The 23212-nt window shown below is 32.0% G+C and overlaps 2 protein-coding genes across 6 annotated transcripts in view; one reads left to right on the top strand and one right to left on the bottom strand.

Moving 5' to 3' along the window:
* LOC132905699 (diuretic hormone receptor-like) overlaps positions 1–20328 on the top strand; it is a 62430-nt gene extending 42102 nt beyond the window's left edge. Inside the window, exons 2-10 of one of the 2 annotated variants that reach the window (XM_060957286.1) lie at positions 1634–1823; positions 6727–6820; positions 10064–10157; positions 10337–10417; positions 11067–11143; positions 13546–13665; positions 13971–14156; positions 15739–15848; positions 16122–20328. In XM_060957286.1, coding sequence (XP_060813269.1) covers positions 1634–1823; positions 6727–6820; positions 10064–10157; positions 10337–10417; positions 11067–11143; positions 13546–13665; positions 13971–14156; positions 15739–15848; positions 16122–16266 — 1097 coding nt within the window. In that variant the 3' untranslated portion in view covers positions 16267–20328. Of the gene's footprint in view, positions 1–1633; positions 1824–6726; positions 6821–10063; positions 10158–10336; positions 10418–11066; positions 11144–13545; positions 13666–13970; positions 14157–15738; positions 15894–16121 lie in introns of both variants that reach the window. The other variant, XM_060957284.1, reaches the window with a different exon arrangement.
* Positions 14476–22679, bottom strand: LOC132905712 (protein RER1). 4 transcript variants are annotated; one of them, XM_060957311.1, is made up of 7 exons: positions 22457–22611; positions 21449–21528; positions 21191–21295; positions 21023–21119; positions 20700–20917; positions 20543–20616; positions 14476–14886 (listed from the first exon to the last, which is right to left on the bottom strand). In XM_060957311.1, the coding sequence occupies exons 2-7, from the start codon at positions 21521–21523 to the stop codon at positions 14868–14870; spliced, it is 588 nt and encodes a 195-aa protein (XP_060813294.1). In that variant the 5' UTR covers positions 21524–21528; positions 22457–22611; the 3' UTR covers positions 14476–14867. The 4 variants fall into 4 exon arrangements, with proteins under 4 accessions (XP_060813294.1, XP_060813292.1, XP_060813291.1 ...); XM_060957309.1 differs by lacking the exon at positions 14476–14886 and adding an exon at positions 17384–17708 and having other exon boundaries at positions 22563–22679; XM_060957308.1 differs by lacking the exon at positions 14476–14886 and adding an exon at positions 17384–17708.
* Between the last annotated feature and the right edge of the window lie 533 nt (positions 22680–23212).

Below are 23212 nucleotides of genomic sequence, written 5' to 3'. Positions count from 1 at the left end.
AACACAATCCTCGTCGCATTAAATGTTTCATAATTAAGTTACGAAACCGATTTTGAATTTTAATTTGTAAATGGTAAGATGTCCCATAAACTAATAACGAAAGCGCTTCGAGTTTGCTTTCGTACGATTAAACTTCCATTCCTCTACAATTACGAGCTTTCTGCAAGCGTCCAAAGTATATTTGCCCGACATTTAACCGTCAAATGTCGAAACACAATCCCGATAAGTCTTCTCACCCGACTTTTCCTTTTCATTAATCATAGAACTTGGTTGCAGATGGTTAAGGATTACTCGCATTTTAATTACTAAACGTATTACACCCGTTTATTAAATACAAACTTCCTCGTTACGGGCTTTTAAGAATCATTGCTTCTGAAGGCAAGGATTCGTTTTATGATTTCGTCATTCTTTCTTTCAAAACGAATACAAATTAAAAATTGCAGGTCGATGGAGCTTTGCGATTTATCCTTAGCTTAGAAACTCGGTAGTAAATTAATATTTTTACTTAGAATTTAATGAAGAAATTTACTATCCCGACAGACTTTACAATATGAATGAATGAAAATTTGATTGACCTAACGTTAGCCATGGTGATTTTAAAGGCTTTGTCAAGGCTCACGTTGGAAATTACTTTGACAGTATTCAGAAGGGCCTCGATAATTAATTCATGGCGTTAACGTGGAAACTTAAACATAGGCAGACTGAATAAAACGCAACGTTAAATTCGTCGTAGCGTGACGAAGTAGCTGTCGTTCATTAATTATCGACTCGGAAGAACGGCGAAGACCCCGTGTAACTCGTGTAAATTAAGAAACTCGTTGCATGCTCTTTCGCGAATGACCTTTCTTCCACAGTCTTATCGACTAATGCAAGCACTTTCTTTTGGCGATCGTGAATAATGCCAGGCGACCGACATTCGTTGCGGTTCCGCAAATATCAGCGTTATTGCCTCGAAAATCTGTCGATTTCAACCGCTGGGCACGTAGTAACCGAGCTTATCGAATTTATATTTAACTCTTAAAAGTCGAAAGGCATCGCCGTTGGAGTATCACATTTATATTATAGGAAATGTAAGACTGTGGATTTTTATACACTTAAGTGATATTTAAAGGAAAGAATCACACTTTGTTAATCTTTTTTTCAAATTTTTAGTTGTACGCTAAATCGTGTGGAAATTACGTCGACGAAAACAGCGATATTTTGAAAGAATCGTGTACTTAAAGAGTTATTTTGAAAAAATATCGAGTAAGCTAATAAACATAGAAGATATGAAATGCAAATACAACGATTTGAATACAATTTGAATATTTCAATAACACGTGATCTGATAATACAGTTCATTTCTGCAACTAGTTTCTATCGCCAAATACTTCGATTACGAAAGATCAAAGGTAACCGGGTGAGGTCATCTCTACGGTAATTCCAATTCACCCGACTAAATTGCTCGAACTTTTCCCGTAAAACCGATCTACTTTGAGTTTATTCTCTCGTGGGAAATACTCCGTCGATTTTTACGTCACGTGTATCAAATCCCACCGAGTGCCTCCGTGATAAAGTAATTACGTATTCCTAGATAAAAAACCGGGATGTTAAATTCGTGAACACTAATGGGGCTAATTTGGATCATTTGCAGAGAACGCGAGTCGCTGGTGCAGGCTAGACGGTAATTGGAGCAACTATACCAACTACAGCCTCTGTCGAGATCTCCGCGTGCCAGAGATCGAGGGCAGTGTCGAGGTTATTTCAAACACGATCTACTTCGTTGGATACAGCATCTCCTTGTTTACACTGATCATCGCCGTTTCTATTTTTCTTTATTGCAAGTAAGTGATTTTCGTTTTGCATCTATTAAAAACTTCAGAATACTAGTAGAATATTAGTAAAAGCTAATATTTGTCTAGAAACGTAAAAAGAAACCAAATTGCACAATATATATATATATATATATATATATATATATCTTTTACAATTAAGAGACTTCTCTTTATTCACGAGTAGGCGATTTTCGTCTTGAACTTATTAAAAGTATGAGAAGATTCGTGGAAAGAAAAATTACTATTACAGACTATTAATAAATAGATTATTAAACTATATCTATATAATTACTAAAATATTGTTATAGAATGTGAGAGAACCATCTTGAGATTCATAAAAGGCTTCGTAATTTTCATATAGATTAGATCTTACTTCAAATTTTAACGTAGTATGATAGCGATTTGCATGTACGGTGCACCGTGAAATCGATGAAAAATATTCGCAAACGAATATTCGGTCTTCTGCATAGGTCGATCGGCATGTTCAAAGAAACGCGATATCTTTTTGCCCTGTGCACGTTAACGAGCAAGGAAACGACGTTTCACATGGCACTCGCAATTTTGATCATTTATTAACCGCATCGTTTGAAAGGTGCCGTGTTTCCATCGCCTCCGGAAATGGAGCCTCGCGAAATGGAGCAAACCTTCTAACGCATTCTTTCTATTCGTTAAATAAAACCAATGGTCGTTGGATAAAAGCAACCGTCCGTGGGATAAAACCTCGAATGTAACTGAAAGATAAGCTTTGAAGGATTATTATTCGAGCACAAAAATGGGTTTTACGGGAGAATGGAATTGCGAAATAGAGGAAGCGTAAAATTCCAGATTCACAAACAAAACGTGTTCGTGATACGGAGATTTGATCGAAAAGTAGATCGAATTTAAATAAATTTAACGAACCGTTGTTACTGTTTTTGGTTCGGTAAAGGGACGATTATGGGCTGAGTATGGAAGAAGTGAAATTATGGAAATCGTGTAAATGAAATTTTCAAAGAGCATCTAGGACAATTCGGATTGAACTTTTTGAACGGCCACGAGATTTAATCGTAATGTTTGTTCTTATTTCGTTGGGTGAAGGATGGTGATTACTTTCTTTAAAAACAAATTTAATATTAGTTTTTCGATTAATATAATACGTACAGTAAATGAGAAGTTGAGGGATTTATTGGTAGATGGTAATATGGATGGTTTATTAGTGAATCCTCGAATATTATCGTGAAAATACAGATGAGATACGAAATTTAGATATTCAGACAAAGCGAATATACTATATTCACGGAGCAAAGTAGAAAGGGACTTGGGAAAAAAGGAAAGATGAGAGAGTGCAACTGTAATATATGCTATATATTTATCATCCCCCGGTTTTACTTTGCATAGAATTTCAGATCAATTTTTTGAAGCTTCCTATCGCGCGGATCACCCTCGACAGAGTCCTATTTCTTCCTTCTCCAATTCTCCTACTTTCATTTATCTCCGAGAAACAGCATACACCAGCGTATATTTCCATGAAAGCAAATGGTTTCACTTGGAAGTAAGGCTTACCGAGGGATACTTCAGGCTAATGCAATGGTCGAAAGATAGAATCTAAAAACCGATTGTAAAAGCTTCGATTCCGTGGTTGAATTTTGGTCATTTCTTACAAATTCCTCTAATTTTTTTTTACGTGGGATTTAAATATGATAAAGAAATTTATTCGAGCTATTGTTATTAGCGTATAATATACAAAAATTAATTGGAATCTCAATGTACGTAAATCTTTATTTATCTTAATCAAAGCAGTCGTCATTGGGGTTATTTGTAACCAGCTCTTACCAAGCTCTGAGACCGACATCTATGTAGCAAAGAGGAATTTTAGAAATACAGAGCAAGGAAGCTAATATGAAACTCAGTATGGTGCTCGAATGTACGGAACACGGGATATTTTATTAAGAGTATCTAGGATTGAAACGCACTTCCGTGGTGAATCCGTGGTTTCCGACGGATATATTAGACTCATGCACACTAAACATCAGTTTTTTCAAAATGAAATAAATAAATAAAATGTTAACTCTATCTGGTTTCAACAAAACTACCGTGCATTTAATTAAACCAATCTACGCTCGATTCTATGCATGTTTTTCAATTATTAATTTAGATTTTATTTCACAATAAAATTGTTTTATCACAAGATTAACGACGTGAAAGATATTTCCTGCATGACACGCGCTTTTCTAACTCAAAATATGATAAATTATTATATAATGAATAAATAAATTATATAATAAAATATAACATAATTAACTTAATAAATGGAGCCTTAATAAATAAACGGAAAGACCTCGAGCAAGAGAGAGAAAGAATAAGCTGTTTATTCACCAACGAGAACACGAAAGAAGATCAACAGTCGTCATCTTTTCTTAATGACCTATCTCCGAATTAATTTGGAATGTTTCGTAGAAAATATCTGAAAACTTCTTAGTCAATTCTGTTCGTCTGAAACGACGCTGTGCTTTAAATAAATATATCATTATATCGCTCTGTTTCTACGCTATGAGGCACGATATTCTTTTAATACTGCGAGAAGTTTGTTTTTCTCGTTTCTTCTCATCGTAGGAATTATTTCACGGAATGAAAAAGTAGCTGCACCGTATCCGCTTCCGCTTTATAAGTAAAATAACACTGAAATATCGTTTATTATCCATAGCGTGTGCTTTATAAATAATAGTATTAAGACCACCTTTAGTATTATTGTTATATTTAGTCGTTAAGAGAAAGGATTGCGAAAAAATTAATAGGGATTCTGATCCAGTCCAACGAGTGACTTTTTATCGATCAAACGATAAGAAAAGGAAACGAAACAAACACATTGTGACATCAGAGATTTTTACATCACCACGAGCGGATTTTGTTTCAAGTATTTGATACGGCTGTATCTCGTTTATTTTCGTATCAATCATTGTCGCGTATGTATCGAATATTCGCTTAATAATTAATCGCGTTTTTGCGACCGACCGCATCGAAGCACTCTCGTGGCGGTTGAAAGGCAATGGCTGCTGTTAAAAGCATAGCACGGAACAATTTGCTTTAAATCACGCGCTGGAATGAAACTTAATCGGGGAAGAGAGGTTCTACGTAAAATTGTATATCGGCCATTAGCCTAAAGGCGACCGATGCGATTTAATAAATTCAATCAACTCGAACGTATGGAATCAAATTTTTTCCTTCTTATAGGTAAATGTCAATCCTGACCGATTTTGTGTATTTTATAACATTGCTTCTGTATTGTTCTGGAACATGAACCTGCATGTTTCGAGTTATTTCTTTCGAAAATGTAGATTGGAAGAGTAAGTTAAGGATTAACATTTGGTATTATCATTTTACGTCCGTATTTTTTCATCTGTGTTTTAATTAATTAACTTCCTACAAAAAGATATAAAACAACCTATAAAGATTGAAAGTTGTTGAGCGGTTTTGTAATTATGAAACGCACTTCGTTCATTCAGTACCTCGAACGAATACAGTTGACTATAATTAATAATGAAACGAAATTTAATAAATTAATTAACTAACTAATCAAGTTCAAACTTCAGAGGAATGAAATTTAATATGGACCTCTCACGTAACGACAGCTATGGTCTAAACGACTAGGCTGTCCCAGGTGTATTTGGCGATGCCTGACTAATTCGGCGCTGTTCTACTGAAATTATTCAGCGACTGCACATCTCGCCGCTTTACCTTTTGTTTGCCAGTGATAAAACTGGGGTCGAACTACCTTAAAACTCACCGATCTAATATTCACCAGGAATTCAACGTGCAATCATCGTCTCACCTTTATTTCCATAACATTATGCCGGTAAAACTTTGCTCGCGAAACGTTGTTGCATGACACGCATGGAAGTAAATCGCATCACACGCGGGTCATACGTTGCTCGCCTTGAAAAGTGCACTGTACAATGCCCCAACGTATGTTACGAATTGCAAGAGAGAAACGATCCAATTGAAACGACGAAGCTCAAACAAATTTTCAAAGTTATCCGCTGGCTGAAGCCATCAACGCAATGTAAACTTCCGTTTAGTGCCGCTGCAACTAACAAATTAATAACAAACTAACAAACTTGCTGTCACCGGCGGCAAGTGACTTCTCCACGTGTGTAATATTGTTATTAAAATTCTATATTGGATTATGCTGTTGCTCGTCGTTATATCTATACAGAGTGGGGTGGAAGTATAAACGGGCAAGAGATAATTCTACGTAAAAAAATTAGTCGAAAATTAATTCTGTAATTAAATTTAAATTTTGTAATTCTGTTAGAAGTAATTACAAATTTTCGACTAATTTTTTCACGTACGAGCATCCCGCGTCCGGTTGTACTACAATTTCCGACTCACTCTGTATATATATACAAAAATACATTTATATATATACAAAAGTTATATTACATATACGTAACTATCAAGTCTGTTTGTAAAAAGTTCGCTATAAATTATTACTTGTTTGTTGGAATAAATATGTCTATGTTATTAAGACAGGCGCATCGTTTCGTTTACGTCGGGTCAGTTAGAACCCAGTTTGCTGCAGTAACAGTTCTGTTTAACACAGAATCACAGACTGCTTAACTTCGAACTGTGTCCGCAAAGGATCACGGTGATTCATGTATAGGTTTGTTAGTTTCTACGAAGTGCTTCTAATCATAATTATGGACGATATTTTTACTTGTATTCATTCGTCTTTGTTATACGTTATTTTGTCTATTTATCTTTTTACAGAAATAGAAATAAGATAAATCGAAACTTTTCTTAACTAATTATTTAATCCATATATACCTATAACTTTTCGAAAACTTCCTCATTCGTTCTAAAGAATATTGAGCAGTACGAACAATATAGCAAAAGACCGTAAAAATTACTCGATAAATCGTTAACTCTGTTTCAGGGAACTCAGATGTATCAGAAACAACATACACACGAACTTGATGTTTACCTACATCCTTGCAGACCTGATGTGGATTCTAAACAATGTGATGCAGGTATTTTCATGGAAAACACATTATCCTCTGAAACTCTTTAACTATTGAGTAATTAATTTTATTTATTAAATGTATACAAGATGCTGCGGTAATCGTAATACAACCGGGCAGGAAGCAATGCTATGTGAAAAGATAATCGAAAATATAGAATAAAACTTTTCATACGGCGCTTCGTTTCTAGGAAAATCCAGTTTAGAAATTTGTCGAGTATACTTTAACTTGGCTAAGTATCGATTAGGTATGAGTAAACAATAAACAGAAGGTTATTATACCTGTGAAAATATTCGTTCAAATTTCTTTTTCTCGAAAATGTAGCACCTTATCAAAAAATGTTATTCTACATTTTTTATTTATTTCCAAATGTATTTTAAACCTCTGTCGATTATTTACTCTTGTTCAATTCAGAATTAACTAAATTAAAATATAATTGTCAAATCTCTAAATCCGATTTTCTCGAAAACGAAACCTGGTGTGAAAAAATATTATATCAAAGTTTTCTGTTATTGTTTCATGTAAAACCACTGCCTGTCCGATACACTACGATTACCGCCCCGCTCTGCATAAACGTAGTTATACTACTATTATTCTGTATAAACGTATGTGTATACTAGGTAGAAACAATACACATAGTGCGGTTGGACGATAAAGTATTAAATGAGAAAACCAATTGACGTAATCAGATAACCACCTACATCACTTAATTCATGGGAGGAATGAAATTTAACATTCTTACCATTAAAATTTTGCCTTTATAAAACGGAAGATTATATTTGCTCGAAATAATTGTTCTTTGAGCTCGACTTTCTTTTTTATCACAGTATCCTTTTGTTCTCGAGAACAGACGTAGAAAAGAAGTGGAAAAGCTTATTACTTTCGGATAAAAACTAACTACAAAACCTGATCTACAAAATGACGAGAACTAAAATGCTGTCACTTGTTGCAGAAACGCAAAATTAGAATATTTCTTTGGAAGAAAACCTCGTATATTAAATTTTTCCATGAAATTTAGGAAGAAGAAGGGTAAATTTGTCCAGCTTTTTCAACCTAAATTTATTTTGATTTATATCGATTAAAACCACTTTCCGAATAGAGGTGAACGATACCAATTTTTGAGTTTAAATATTTTCCTGTTCACAAGTTATCACGCGAAAAAAGTTGCATACTTTGACGTGGTTTCTAAGATTTTTGTATGGCTGAGAAAGAAGAAATTCTAAAGAAAGATTCCAAGGATTTGCTTAATATTTTTACCCTCACAATTTTTTCTTCCATCAAATTTTCCAATCGTTATACGGAATTCGAAGGAAACATTTCTTATACTTGTCATAGCGACATTATCAAAAGAGGAAACTTTCAATTTTATACTCCATACACTGAACTTGGAGCGAAGATTCGTTTCAAACTTCTTGAATGAAACTTCCACGAAAGAATTCTTCGTGTGAGATTTGATCGAAAACTTTCCACAAGTACAAATTGCACAAGATTGTACAATAAAATTCGATACAATCGCAATCCTTCAAAGATTTTATAATCAAATTCAAACATATTTTAACACGTTACAATACATTATTATTACAATATTTAGTACAGAAATTTTAACGAAAATCTCTTTCGTATACTTCGAGAACATTCCGATGCTTTTTTATATCATAACTTTAATTAACACTGTTTTTGTAGTTACAATTTCGATGAGAATCTGTTCTCGTATAGCCGAATAAAATTCTAAATTTTGTTTGCTTTATCTTCAATACAGAATGATCGTGATAAAAGAAGCTTAAAATATTAGGCCAGGAGAAACAGCTAAACTGTTTCAGACACGGAAAAGATATCGCGTCGCTAAATTAGTCGAATAGCGATTTGCTTCACCGACGAGGAACCGGAAATGTGTTTGCTCACTGGTCGCAAAACCTCCGGTAACACGCTAACGAACCGATAGAAAGGAAAATTAATTACGCCTGCGGAATGGCCGATGCGCGTTTGGTTTTTCGATAATTAAAAGGCCAATACGAACGATGAAATGGTTACGGTGAAATTGGCCTCACGTAAAATTCAATTCACTGGGCTGCTTTTAATTACCAATTCTTCTACCATTTTTTTCCTCTGTATGTGGCCGTCACATACGAGGAAAAAGTAAATGTTTCGGTTAAAGGTGATAAAGGTTTTGTGGTAGAAAATAGTTCCAGTTGATTTTTTCATTAGGAAATATAGTATCAACTGTAAAAGAAATTTTACAGTTCGTAAAACCATACAAGTGTTTTATTATTATTATATAATTAGATCATCTCCGATATATTGTGTTTTTCTATCGTCGCAAATTTTGAAAAAATATAACAGAAATAGAGGAATAAATACACAAATAGAAGGAAATGGAATATAACAGAATTAGAAAAATGAATTATTATAAAATTTATCTAATATATACTACACACTTCGAAAACGATGGCCGTGCATTGCCTCTTCTATCCTAGGAACGAAGTAAGTTTGAAATGTTCTCCATGCTTTCCTATTATTGATTTACCACTAAGAAATTCTAATAACTTACTCGATCTCCTTCGACTCTTTTTCTCTTCCTCGTTTCCATTTTGTTTAACTTGTACTTATTCCCTAATATAGACACCATTATAAATGAAGATAATACACTCCACGTACGGAGTTATTTCAGTTCATCTGTAACTACTGCAACTAAAAATGAAATAATGGTATTCAATACTCAGAATTTTATTCAATTATAATTTTAATTTCTGAATTTTATTCAGAAATTCGTAGATTAAAATAATATGCTCACATTTTGTCTTTCATTTATAGAAACGAAAGAAATTGAGAAAATATAAAAATTCATTTTTTACGATGGTATCTCAAATGTTTAATATGGTACCTCGATACGATAGGTGTATAATTTTAATTGGTTTCCCGTTTTAAAAAAATTGAGAAATGTATACACATTCAATTATACTGGATTAAAGTATAACAGTTCGAACAGAAACACGACGTTCCATTAAGAAAGATAAAATGTTTACCCTAGATAAATTTATATGTAAATTAAAACGTTTTATGTAGGTGCTTATACGCGTATAGAAATACAAATTTTCATTACGGATGATAAAATTTGCACATGCATGCCATTGATAATTTTTCTCTTTTTACTCTTTTCTTTTTGCATAAATGCAAAATGGAACATCCCGTCGAGTTGTACGAGAGCGTTGGATCATCGTTCAGCTTAATTTTTAAATCAAACAATTATTCTAGGTGTCCATGCAACCGGACGTGCCAACCTGTATCGTTTTCCTGTCTCTGCTGAATTATTTCCAATTGACTAATTACTTTTGGATGTTCGTAGAAGGTAATCTGATTCGGTTTGTCGATGTTACAATTTCGGATTTCGAATCGCGACATTTCTTCTTACTATCTTTCGTATCGAATAATTTTATTCGTGACCTTGACATTATTTAAATATCTATTATTCATATCAATGATAGTAAATTACACAAATTATATGTAAATTATGTATTTTTATTTCAGGTCTGTATCTGTTCCTATTGGTCGTCAAGACTTTCACAGGCGATAATATCAAGTTGAGGCTGTGTCTTGTTATAGGATGGGGTAAAGTTTCACAACATCATTTTTATTCTTGAAAGCACTGCTATTCACTCGGTAACTCGGATCAACGAAGAAGCAGTGTGCAAACTTTGTATTCTTTCTGGAGCAAATTTTACCGGGAATATAAATTTAATGTCTGGAATTGATAATTTTTTATAACTCTGGTATTATGTATTTTAAGAACAGCTACGTTTTAACGAATGACCACGCTTGGCGCTGAAATAAATAAAAGAGAAACTGCGTATAAGGAAAGTTTCATTTTAAAATTCGGTATTCCAAATATACCAACCTAATATTTCTTTTCTCGATCAGCGGAAGGTCCATATTCGTTCATACTAATAATCAGGACTTTATGCTTCCACTCGATGAACTAAAAATCAATATCGACTGTTTTGAATTCGCAACGTGTCCCCGTTGCAGAAAAAGAAAGATTTAGTCACCGAAGCATGCGTACAATCCGACTATGCGAAGTTTGGAAAAAAATTTTTTTATCTTTGCTCTCTAAAATTTGTCTTACTTCAAACTTTGTCTGAAATTTTCTATATAATTTTTTATTGTTATCGATTACAGTAATCTTAATCTGTGAAGAAATTTTTCTAGCAAAGAACTATTACTATATTGTGTTTTTAAGTATGCCGTATTATGATTCCAGGAATACCAGTCCTCTTCATCGCCATGTGGGGTATCGCCAAATCGTTGGATCAAAGTATCATGATCCAACCAAATCAGGTACGAGAAAATAGTTCATAATGTTTTGTAGACGGTTTATACTTTCATGCAAAATTTACATAAACTTTAAATATTAACAAAAGATCCAAGAAGACTAGATAACTAGAAAAGAACGAATTGAAATATCTATTGCGTTATTATACGTCGGAATTATTATTTTATTATTAACTTATTTATTGACTTTTTCTCATCTGAATATTTTTGTATCTGAAGCAAACGTTCTTCGCAGAGTTCCATCGCGTTTCAAAAAAAGTGGAATCTTACAAAATTAAATTAATTAATACGGGTATGTGGAGACTTGTAGAGTATGATTGTATGGTTGAATTGTTTAGTCATGTTCAAATTACGTCGGGGTTGTACCAATGTAGAAGACTTGTGTAGAAGATGGTTGATCGTAAGGATTTCAGTTATCTATCAGTTATCAGTTAGTCGCGCGAAACAATATCTACCGAGTGTCTATCTGTATTTTCGTCCAGTCGCGGGGAGACGCGATCGCGTTGAAGCGCGTCAACGGGAGTCGTAAATTCCTGTTACGATTATAACAATCGACACCATGAACAGGTCGATCCCCTTATTTCTTGTGGGATAATAGGGGTGTTTGTTGTGTAATAAAACTGTAATCAACAGTTCTATAATGTATATATTTTCAATAACTTATAACACTTGATATTACGTCGTCTAAGTATATAATATTAACTTGATGTCTCGTAGATTGTAGTAACGATGATATCTCGTTATTGGATCAGGAGTTGACTGACTTTATGAGTTGACTACGTCGAGATGGAAAGAACAGTAGATGGCTGCTCTAAGGATAAGACCCTTAACTTGACTATACGATGATTGGAAGAACAGTAGTTGACTGTTCTAAGGATAAGACCGTTGACTTGACTATCCAAAGATTTGAAGAACAGTAGTAGAGCCGTCTCGTACTATTAAGGAGAAAAGCTCGATGTGGGTGTGCCTTTTTGAACTAAGAACGCGGATTCATTGTTCACACTTTTCGGTAGAAAAGTGAGGATAACGATCCGCGATGCCCATTGGTTATAGCCAACGTTAATAAGTAAACATCCGCTATCTCCGTAATTAGTAAGAGCGTGCAATAAACATAAGGACTGTTTTAAAGACCATCCATAAACCGAAAATATATGAATAGAGATTAAGCTAAAATGATTCGATTTGTGGTGGTTCCTTAGGTTTATTGCGGGTCAGTGTAACGATGTGTAGGCCTTGGCGGCCAGACCATGAGGGACGTCGCACGGACTATCTCGCACGACGTAGCACTATCAGTTATCAGCAATCTTATTTTGCGACTTATACACTGTCTTAGCGAATCCGTTAGTACGAGCGTCTTTGCGAACATTATCTGTACTTATTTATTAATTATTTTAAAATACACTTGACGATTTCAACAACGAGCAATCTCGTCATATAAATCTCACGATCAACCTCCTCTATACAAGTTCTCTATAGGTATTTTAATACCGTAACATGTAAGAAATATGTATAATGCGTGCTTTGCGTCTCATACTACGTACTATAGTGACTAACATAAGTATTCATACCACCCTTATTGCCGACTGTGTAAGATTCATGTTATATATGTTATATATATCATGTTCTTATACTATATATTTCACAATTCTTATCTATCGAGGACGACAATTGACAATATGAATATTTTTGCAACTTATTGTATTATATGATCAGGGAGAATACCTGGCACCAAGATCCTCAAGCTTTTAACGATACCCCAATTTCCTGCTACGAATGCCGGTAATATCAAGATATATCGTAATGTAGGTTTCGAGACACGATTCGCGTTAACATACCAGCGAGATACGTGATGTGAACGAAAAATAAGGACAAAGAAGAGTAGTCGATACGATGTAACAGGAAGAGGGAAAGATATTCTCAAGGGATGTACGTCAGCGAACGCATTTAATTAAGGACTTTTCACCTTTGTTGAAACCGTGTTTCCACGGTCCAGTTTTAATTCTTCAATCGGAGATAAAATATTACATAGACCTTTCTTCCTTTTTTTTTTTTAGTTATTTCACGTGTTCCAAGAGAAGTTTCCAACAACCCAACATGTCTATAATTAAATAACTTATGTTACGCAATATCCAATACTCTGAGTCGTTATTCGCTTCCCAGCGGTTTAAAATTGCGCGTTAAATTCCTGGGGAAAAACTCGTGCGTCTGTATCTGCTTCTCTCGGTGTACAGCAAAACTTTCCCGACCTCTTACGTAGTAAATAGCTAAAGTCAACGAGCTGAAACATCACCGAGACGTGCTCTTCGCGTACCACGAGGAAAAGAAACTGAACGACGCGACGTTTGCTAATAAAGTTAACCAAGAATTGGCTTTGTTTCCAATAGCACTGTAGTCAACAATGTTCACAGGAAGTTGCACTGGGCAAGCACTGTCCCTGGATGGTGTCACATGCTTACGACTGGTTCTACCAAGCCCCCGCTATTTTGGTGTTATGCATCAATGTGATGTTTCTTTTCATGATAATGTGGGTGAGTACATATACTTGAATGGCCGACTTTTTCTCTTTTTTTTAACATCTAAGGTAACCAACAACACGATCGTCAGCAACGAAGCCCTGTCTGTGAAACAATTAGATTTTGTGGTAAAAGCGTAAGCGAATGTTGTTTATAGTTAAACACATTATTTTGAAAAATATGATACCCATTAAATTTTATCTCTATCAATCATCGCTATCTTTCAGAAGTACGATTCTACTTATTTTATTTTATTTTATTTTATTCTCCATCTAAACTTTCCTCTGTCTAATCATCGTTACTACGGTTCTTCATTACAGGTGCTGATAACAAAGCTCTGGTCAGCGACGAACGCAGAAACCCAGCAATATCGAAAGGCGAGTAAGGCGTTACTCGTGTTGATACCTCTCCTTGGAGTAACTTACGTGCTGGTACTGACGGGACCAACGGAGGGTCAGGTTGCTAATGCATTCTCTTACACTCGAGCCGCGTTCCTTTCTTCACAGGTAATGCAACTGAAAGATATATCTCGTTACAAGAACTAACTTGCTTCATGGTATAAAATCTCGAAAAGGGACTCATCTGTAGCGCGTTACTTTTCCTTTTGATGAAACATGGATGCATTCCTTTCCGTGGACTTTCTGTAATCATTGTTTTCCCTTTATTCCCTTTATCTCGTACCTCGTCTATTTGAACGTTTCTTTGTACACTAATGTGCAAATGTATGCGAACACTTACGTATTTTCGATAGAACGTAATTTAATTATAAAATTATAAATAAAAAGTTCCAGGACAGCTTTATCCTTTGTCAAAACCATCGTAGAATATTATAATACGGTACAATTTATTCTTAAAATTTATTACACAATGAAAAGATTAAAATCTATGTTAATTTACACGTATATATTTATACGTATTCGAATGTAGTATTATTTAAAAATTATATGTCGTAGATTTTGCACTCGTTTATACATTACCAAACCTCGAGTAATCCTCTATTAATTAATCCATATATTCGATCAAGAACCGGTAATTTTCTTCCTTTTTGACAAAATTTATAATCGAGGAAACGCTATTGAGCTTTTGAAAGCGAAATTGTTCGAATTAAAAAAATCAATTTGTTGGTTCGTCGGTATTCACAACTTCAGACACAAGAAATTTGAATCTCTCACTTCTTATTATCTCTTCCTCCTCGAGATGATTTTATTCTCACTTTTCTAGTACCAGGACTTCTGTCTGCAACCATAAGAAACATATGTCGTAAAATGTTGTTATAAAGTAACGTAAACTAATACAGCAAACAGAACACTCCACAGATAGTCACAAATTTCCTGAATAAAAATTTAGAAAAGGAAGTTTTGAAACGAAAATGAAATTTTCGCATCAAAACATTAAGACAATAATTATTCAAAACGTCTTCCTACGCACCGTAGTAACAAATATTTGGAAAGTATTTATTCAAAAGAATTTTCTATTCTCCGTAGGTTTGATCCATAAAAAACTATACGAGTCCCTTACAAGATACGCGGTAAAGTTACAAAGGTTACATTCTTCCATAAATCTTGTTACTTTGGTTACTTTATTTTATGTTGAGATGACAAGCTTCAAAGTCAAGTCGATTCAAGCATATTTAAAAGAATCTGGCATTCACAGAACTTTCATATAAAACAGAATACGTAGGAACCCGTAATTTGGTTAACGCATGTTCAAGCTACCGATAAAGTAATCGCACGCATTAGTATCTTCTGCAAAGTTTCTTTTTTAATAAAGTTACTCTATCGACTTTTTAACGTCAAAGTTCAAAGCTTAAATGGATAAAATACTTCGAAAGGAACTATGCATCTTTAGTTTCCTTATCTTGGAAAGAGAGAGGAAGAGTGGAAGAGCGGAAGAGAAGGAATAAAGAAAGTTTGGATGTATTACGAATTTCAAAGAATAGGTTAGGAAAAAATAAATTAAACTCTTAAAAGGATGGAGAAACAGTTCTCCGACAAATCACACAATAAGATAAAAAAGAGCTTAGACGTCAAAGATTAAAAATCATTTTAATGCACATAGTATACTTTAACGAGTACTTGATATTTTCAGGGCCTGTTCGTCGCGTTATTTTACTGTTTTCTAAACACCGAGGTTCAAAACACAGTGAAACACCATATCGAACGATGGGCAACAGCTCGCGATCTGGACACAGAAAGAAGGTATTATAACAATTGGTCTCCCCGTTCGAGAACAGAGAGTATAAGGTATTCTATTCCCTTATTGCTTAATTATATAACTTTCTTTTGAGTTCTTTCGTCACTCAATATTTCGTTCGAAGAAATCAGCGAAACTTCCTATGCAAACTGCGTTCACATGATTGTTGTACATCTAATGATTAATTTAAAAGAACTGTAGAAAATTAAAACGCTTAAATGGGGACGATTTAGAATGGTTGATCGCTTTTCGAAGTCGTTAACGGTGAAAATTTACAGATTGTACTGCCCACCGTCAAATCCATACAGAAAAAGGGATTCATCCGTAAGCGAGACGACCACAACAACCGTAATAGGATTAAACTCGACGACCACATTCCTAGATAAATCGAAAAAAGCTATTTCGGAGGATCTGAACGAATAGGAACAATTCTGATCTCACCAATGGACCGATTAGAATCATTATCGAAGAATTTGTTAAACATTCTTCTTTTGAAAAAATATCCTTAAGCAAATCAAGACCTAAGAGATACCAATTCTCTTTTTGCTTGTAAGTGTCATTTTCTTTTTATCCAATCGTCAAAGGAAGAAATAATTATTTGGAAAGATGGAGAATTGTTATTTATTATTTGAAGGAGGTTTACGTTTGCCAGTGTGAAATATTTTGAGCAAGAATATATATAAAAAAGTAAATTGATTGTTATGAATTTTACGAATGTTGGAAACGAGAGGGAAGTAGTGAAGGGGGCAAGATATTGAAATATATACTTTGTCACAAAATTGTTCATAAAATAATGGAAATTAAAAAGATGAACATATTTATATATTACGATTTATACTTTTTGATATGTTTTCACTTTCTTTTGTTTTCAAAATAAAACTAATTTTTATTATTCTGGAATTAGCATTTTTTCAATATAATATTTGTATAAATTAATTGCATTGTAATATGATAGAAAACGATTGTGAATGGATGATTAAATTTTCTTTTTTTGATACGATTTCTTTCTTTCATTGCCAAAATATACACGTAATATACACGGAAACAAATGAAATAAAACGATGCTTTGGAAAAAGTGGCGACATATAATCTTTTTAGTTTTGTTGTTAGTTTCATTTTCAATTTCACAATCAACCATCTCATTTCCAAGATATTCATAAAATTACAGGTAATTAAATTAACTTTACAATTGATATTTTCCTAAAATGTACTTGATATATGCGTCAAATTACTTAATGTATAAAATATAATATCTTTCTTTTGTGAAATAACAAATCTCCTGAGGACTCTTAAACTTCTGCAAGTTTTGTTAAAGCACAAACAAACGAAAACAACGCCGGATATATCTCTAAAATAAAAATATTAGATTTCTCTCTCCCGTCAATCGTAAAATTTAATTTAAAACACAGAAAAACGAACAAGTCCACAAGAATATTTCTCAGATCTTTAGTGCTCCACAACAGTGTCATTTTCAGGGGAACAATATATCGTATTGATTCGTCGTAAGGAATGGTTGGAGAAATTAAAAAAGATCTGAGGATATACAACAATGCAACGATGCTTTTATTTTGAATTACCATTTTCGTTAGGAGAAGGCTAGCCTCACATTCTTGCCCATTCACACGTTCCATTCGTGCCTCGCCACTTTCGCCTCCTCCACATTCGCTTCACTCCATTTTCCCTTCTGTTCTTTTTTATTCTCCTTTTCGTTTTTTTTTCTTTTTTTTTTCTTTTTTTTTAATTTCATTACTTCGTTTCACGTCTGTTCAGCTCAAGAGAAACACAAACGCGTTCGAATCAGAGGGAAATCAATTTCCCTGTTTAAATTCTACGACACCCATCATCAAACTTCCACAAGTGGACTCCTGTAAAAAAGAAAAATCCGTGAGAATTCTTTTTTTTTTTACTCTCCCTTTTTTCTATGGTACATTATCAATTTTTTTCGTCGTTCTATTATCGTCAAACGTAAAAATTTCGATTTTGTGAATTGAGAATTTGAAATCAAAGTTTGCAGCGTAAAAGGACAAAGAAATTCCGGAAGAGAAATTAGCAATTCAAACTGGGTGATAGTTCTAGAAATGAAATACCGTTAATATACATATATATGTTTTACTTTCTTCTTAAATGTATTTTATTGTTTAATAATAAATGTACTAAATATATAATAATATATAGATATGTTATAAATTAATAAATATATTAAAAATGTTTTATTATACTTTTATATTTATTACATACGTATATGTGTACTTACAGTTAAAAAGTGGAAAAGTGCTTTGTACTATTATTAAAATTTTCTGCTATTCTACCCAGTTTCGATTGCGATTAAAAAAAGGATAAAAGAGTCCTTAAAAATAGCTCTATTGTCAGAAACGTACATTAGCATCGCTGTATGTGTTGATATCTCTGGTGCGGATTTAATTATTTAGAAAAGAAAAAGGGCAGAATTCTTGAACATTAAATGAACTTCGTTAAGTTACCTTGCATGCGAAAACATATTATACATATCCGCACAAAAAAACTATTTCAACACAAAAACTTGCCTACTACATCGTTAAGTATTTACGTTTGTCCATAATTGACATTTAAAAATTATAAAAAAATTAATTAAAACAATACTAAATAATACGTTTAAGGAAAATATATCGTTTAGCTTCATCGTGTTGCTATTACAAATTTGTGATCGTCCTTGTTAAATATCATTTTTGTTTTTGAAATATAAATAAAAAAGGTACTTGTAAGTAAGTAAAGTATTTGTATCAATATTTTAATAAGAGAGAAAAAGTATTTATTATTATAAGAAAATGTTAATGAAAACATTATTTATTTTGACTCCATTGTAAGCATGAAAGCTTTATTGAGTATCGAAAATATATTGTAAATACTTATTAACAATCGCTTCCGTAAAACGTTGGGCATCACTATATTCCCAAGTCCGTGTACATATCGCAAACTTTTCCATTTCACGTTATTTAGTGATATCAGATGACCGATTATCGTATTTTACATGTATCAAGACTTATAAAACGTGTTACACAATATCGTACGTGAAGCGTGTGCTTGTATCTATAAAAAAGTTCCAAGAACATTACAATGATCGACATTATATTAGAAATAATTAGTTTCGATTATCTTTGGAGCAATATACGCGCGCGCGCGCGCGCGTGTGTGTGTGTGTGTAAAAGAAAGATAAAGTAATATTATGCCCAATAGTAACAGGAGAGTACGTTACTCGGGGTTCAAATTTTGTCCAAAGATCCAAGAAGATAATTATTTTTAAGTAGCTATGAGGTGTAAGACCGAAGAAATGGTACCTGATATGTCGTAAAACTTTATTTTTGCGTTCAAATATAATCAAATGAACTTATATTTTGTACAGATTGAAGTTTAACATAAGTTAATCAATCTAAAACTATTAATATTAAACAGGCTAAAAATGTTAGGAAAATGAAAATATATTGAATAATATCAAACACACTTAATAACCATGAAGCGATATATAATTTAAAAACTTTCTGAGCAATATATGTGTATATTATAATATAATTTAAAACTTGTATAAAATTTGTAAAATATTCGATAATTTTTAGTAAATAAATATACTATAATTTCGTTTCATTTGTAAAAATGGCACAGTGTAAAACATCAGATAAAATAACGTGACAAACAAATGATCTTTGGACCTTAAGAAATCACCCCCTAAATAACGCTATCGCTTAACATTTATTTTACTATGAATCAAGCGATCCGTATATGTTTATTAAATAACTTCATATATACAAATTTGTATAGAGACAAATTAGAAAAGAGTCATGAATGGTATATGTTATTCAATGTGTTGTCGTTTTAAACTACCATTTAATATATGCCTATCGATGTAAGAACACAGTTCTATTAAGACAACATGTCTTATGTTACGGTAAATTGGACTAAATTGTTTACGATAATAAATTCATTCGATAAAAATGATTAGATGCCGTCTATCACGAACTACAAATATATACCATAAGCAGTCGAAAAGATTTCGACTTTCTTTTCAGTGGAGAACAAATTTATCAAGCTAGATAGTTAAAATGCATATTGTTATTGTTACTGAAAAGGAGAGTAGTTTGCAATTACAATTTTTAACAACAAAAACACAACTGAATCTGACACAACAGAATCGACAGGATAAATTTTGAATGAAATTTAAAAATGTTAAAAATTAAGAAGTAAGAGAAGAAATGTAATCTTCTATATGGAATGTCATAATGAAAAAGCAAAATGTACTAAAAAGAAAACAGTACTATTGTTTAGATTACAAACCTAATATATGTACGAATTATCTTTGTTTTCCTTCACATCCAATGTTAATTTAATATTACATTAACAACTGCTGTAATGTTCACATTGTTGTTGTGACCACTTTATGTAAGACCTAACAATACTTTGTACAAGTTTTATGATACAAATATATTACGACAATTCAGTTTATATACCATATAACATTATACTTTTAGTGTTACACCTTTTATGGATTAAACCTTTTCTTGTAGAAGGCAATGATTTTATTTATATTTAATGTCATTGATAAAAGAATCTGACTGCTTTCAAATTCAAAAATTTTTTTTCACATGGTACTGGGAAAATAGAAATCTACACACTTATGCACCTCCATCAACAAACATACTTCACACCAATTCACTTTGAAGGTATTAACCTCGAAGTATCCTCGTGATTCTGGTAACTTGGTTTTCCATAAGTGAACGGCAAATATCTGTATTTGATCATATGCTGCAAATAAATTTCAAATTCATTATTTTATACTTTTAAATATTTTTTACTCAACTTCATCAATATATTTAATATTATAATACCTTTATTTGACGCTTCATAGTAATGCAAAATAGCGTTATGAAGTACATAACAAGTATGGGCCAAAATACTGGTACATTGAAACAATCAAACATAGTACATATCATAGCAATAATTGTAGATTTCATCACAGAATACCAGAATTTAAATTCCGGTAACCTTCTAATAAATGGTCTAAACTCTTCGTTAGATCTTGTAGGTAATTCTGGTCCTTCACCATCTATCAAGAAAGTTCTGTTAAAAGTGTGTTGTAGAAATGAAAGTGAAATTTGTTTAAGTACTAAAGTTAATAACTAATTATTTTCATAAATTTATATGCACTTACCATCAAAATCCATTCCAGGATCAATTTTAGGAGTAAGGAATGCTATGAATAAATTTAGGTGATAAATTGCTAGTGCATATGTAACAATGTACCATCCCTAAAAAGTATGAGAATATATTTAAATTTATAAAGAGAAGAGAAGAGAAGACATTTTAAATTTTAACTTACCTCTGATAAAAGTATACGTAAAGAAAAAACAAATACTAGAAAAAAAGCCACTGTCCATCTCGACACTACGTGAGGAGTCCAAAGATCCAAATATCTTTGATATAACTATAATAAAAATATATGTATTTAACAATACATATATACATATATGTTATATTTTAAATACATATTTAACACATTAGCACAATTAGAAACTACAATTAACAATAAAACGAAATATTTAAAAAAAATAAAGCTTCAAGAAGTATAACTAAGTACCTGTGATATTCTTCCTATTGCTTGACTAAAAACATTTCGTTTTGGAGGACCACCCAGATGCTCATCTTGCATCATTTTACCTTTTTACAATAACATTTTTATTTTAATCATGACTATAAATTCATATGTACATTGCAATATTCCTATTAAAACATCTTCAACTAAACTACATACTTGGAGCAACATTTCCTATTTATTACATAAATACTATAGTTTCATAAATAAAATATTACGTTATACAAAGATATTCTTAATATCTTAAATATGTAAATAAATAATGAATTTGGAAAAACATATAAAAACCAAATATAACCATAAATAATTAAATATTAAATATTTTACTTAAAGTCATATACTTAAAAGTAAAGAATAAAAGTAAACTATATTTTATTTTACTTACTTTATTAAAAAAAGACATTTATATATATATAAGTTCCGATTGTATTAATAAATTTAATTAAATATTTCATCATCATTATGAATACATTTCTTTTTTATATTACTAAATATATTTTTACAAATAAATCTAAACAAAAAAAGTGCAATATGTCTTGCAATGAACTCCAGCAAATGTTACAGACCCAATTAGATAAGAAATGCAATCAAAGTGAAAAATACTTGTTGAACATTCGAATAAATAATAATTAGCGTGTACAAATGCAATTTGATAGTTTAAGAATATTGCTAATATACCGAATTATTAACATCAATTGTAAAAACGCATTCAAGGTTGTTAGAATTTAAGACTTCCTCAGTAATAGTTTGATCGAACCTTTATATCAAACGATAACTTAAAATTTGCATGAAATTTCATATCTCTATTCATTAACTATATCAATATATTTTGGGAAGAAAGTACGAACATTCATGTTTAAGAAATTGACACTATTTTCACAAATTCCGAAAAGCACGAAATAAACTAAACGATATGCACATAACCTCCTCATTTTACAATTATCTTAAGTTCAATTATAAATCACAGGTAAATCGGAAATGAATAACATTTACCTAAAGTATTTATATGTTTTTAGCCAATTTTCGCGACTAATTCGCTATTTATTCGGTTAAAAAATAACACGTCAAAACATTAATGGCATACTATGATTAGACGTACTATAAAATTTGCAAGGTGTTCCAACTTATCTCCTGATAGTATTGTATCACAAGTGTGTGTGACGATTAAATCTGATTCTTATGTAACGAATTATATGATTTACATCCATTTGTGATTGGTAACATGTACCGAGGTGACGTTTTCATTAAGTAATTCACTATTACTTTTAAATATTAGCTGCTTATTTTATTAACAAAATAATTATATAACCAATAAGAACTCTAACAAGTGCAAATATATAATCTTAATAACATACATATAATAAAAAAATTGAAAACTAGATATGTAAGAAATCGAAATCGTTTGGCATGATTTTTTTCTAATTTTAAACATTTTTATATTTTTTATAATTGTAGATATACATTATTGAATATAGATGTTTTTTATGAATATAGAATTTTTTATACTTCTGTACATTATTGAATATAATACATCCTAAATTTTAGAAAAATACTATTTTTTCGATACAAATATAAGTTTACATACAAATTTTTAATGTGTTCATAAAACATAATAAGACAAATATAATTAACTGATTAACATAGAAGTAATCCATTATATATATATATATATATATATATATATGCATATATATATATGTATATGTATATATTTATATATACATATATACTTGTTAAGCATAAGAAAAG

This window comes from Bombus pascuorum, chromosome 3 (genome assembly GCF_905332965.1).
Source record: "Bombus pascuorum chromosome 3, iyBomPasc1.1, whole genome shotgun sequence".
In the NCBI taxonomy this organism is placed as follows: domain Eukaryota; kingdom Metazoa; phylum Arthropoda; class Insecta; order Hymenoptera; family Apidae; genus Bombus; species Bombus pascuorum.
This window is presented reverse-complemented; position numbering and strand designations above follow the sequence as displayed.

What these genes read in the sequence shown, in the direction of transcription:
- LOC132905712 (XM_060957309.1), bottom strand. Translation starts at nt 21,523, where the DNA reads ATGATGCAAGATGAGCATCTGGGTGGTCCTCCAAAACGAAATGTTTTT. An exon ending in TACGTATACTTTTATCAGAG is followed by an intron (nt 21,120 to 21,190) that starts GTAAGTTAAAAT and finishes CATACTTTTTAG; the next exon opens with GGATGGTACATTGTTACATA. An exon ending in TCCTGGAATGGATTTTGATG is followed by an intron (nt 20,918 to 21,022) that starts GTAAGTGCATAT and finishes CTTTCTTGATAG; the next exon opens with ATGGTGAAGGACCAGAATTA.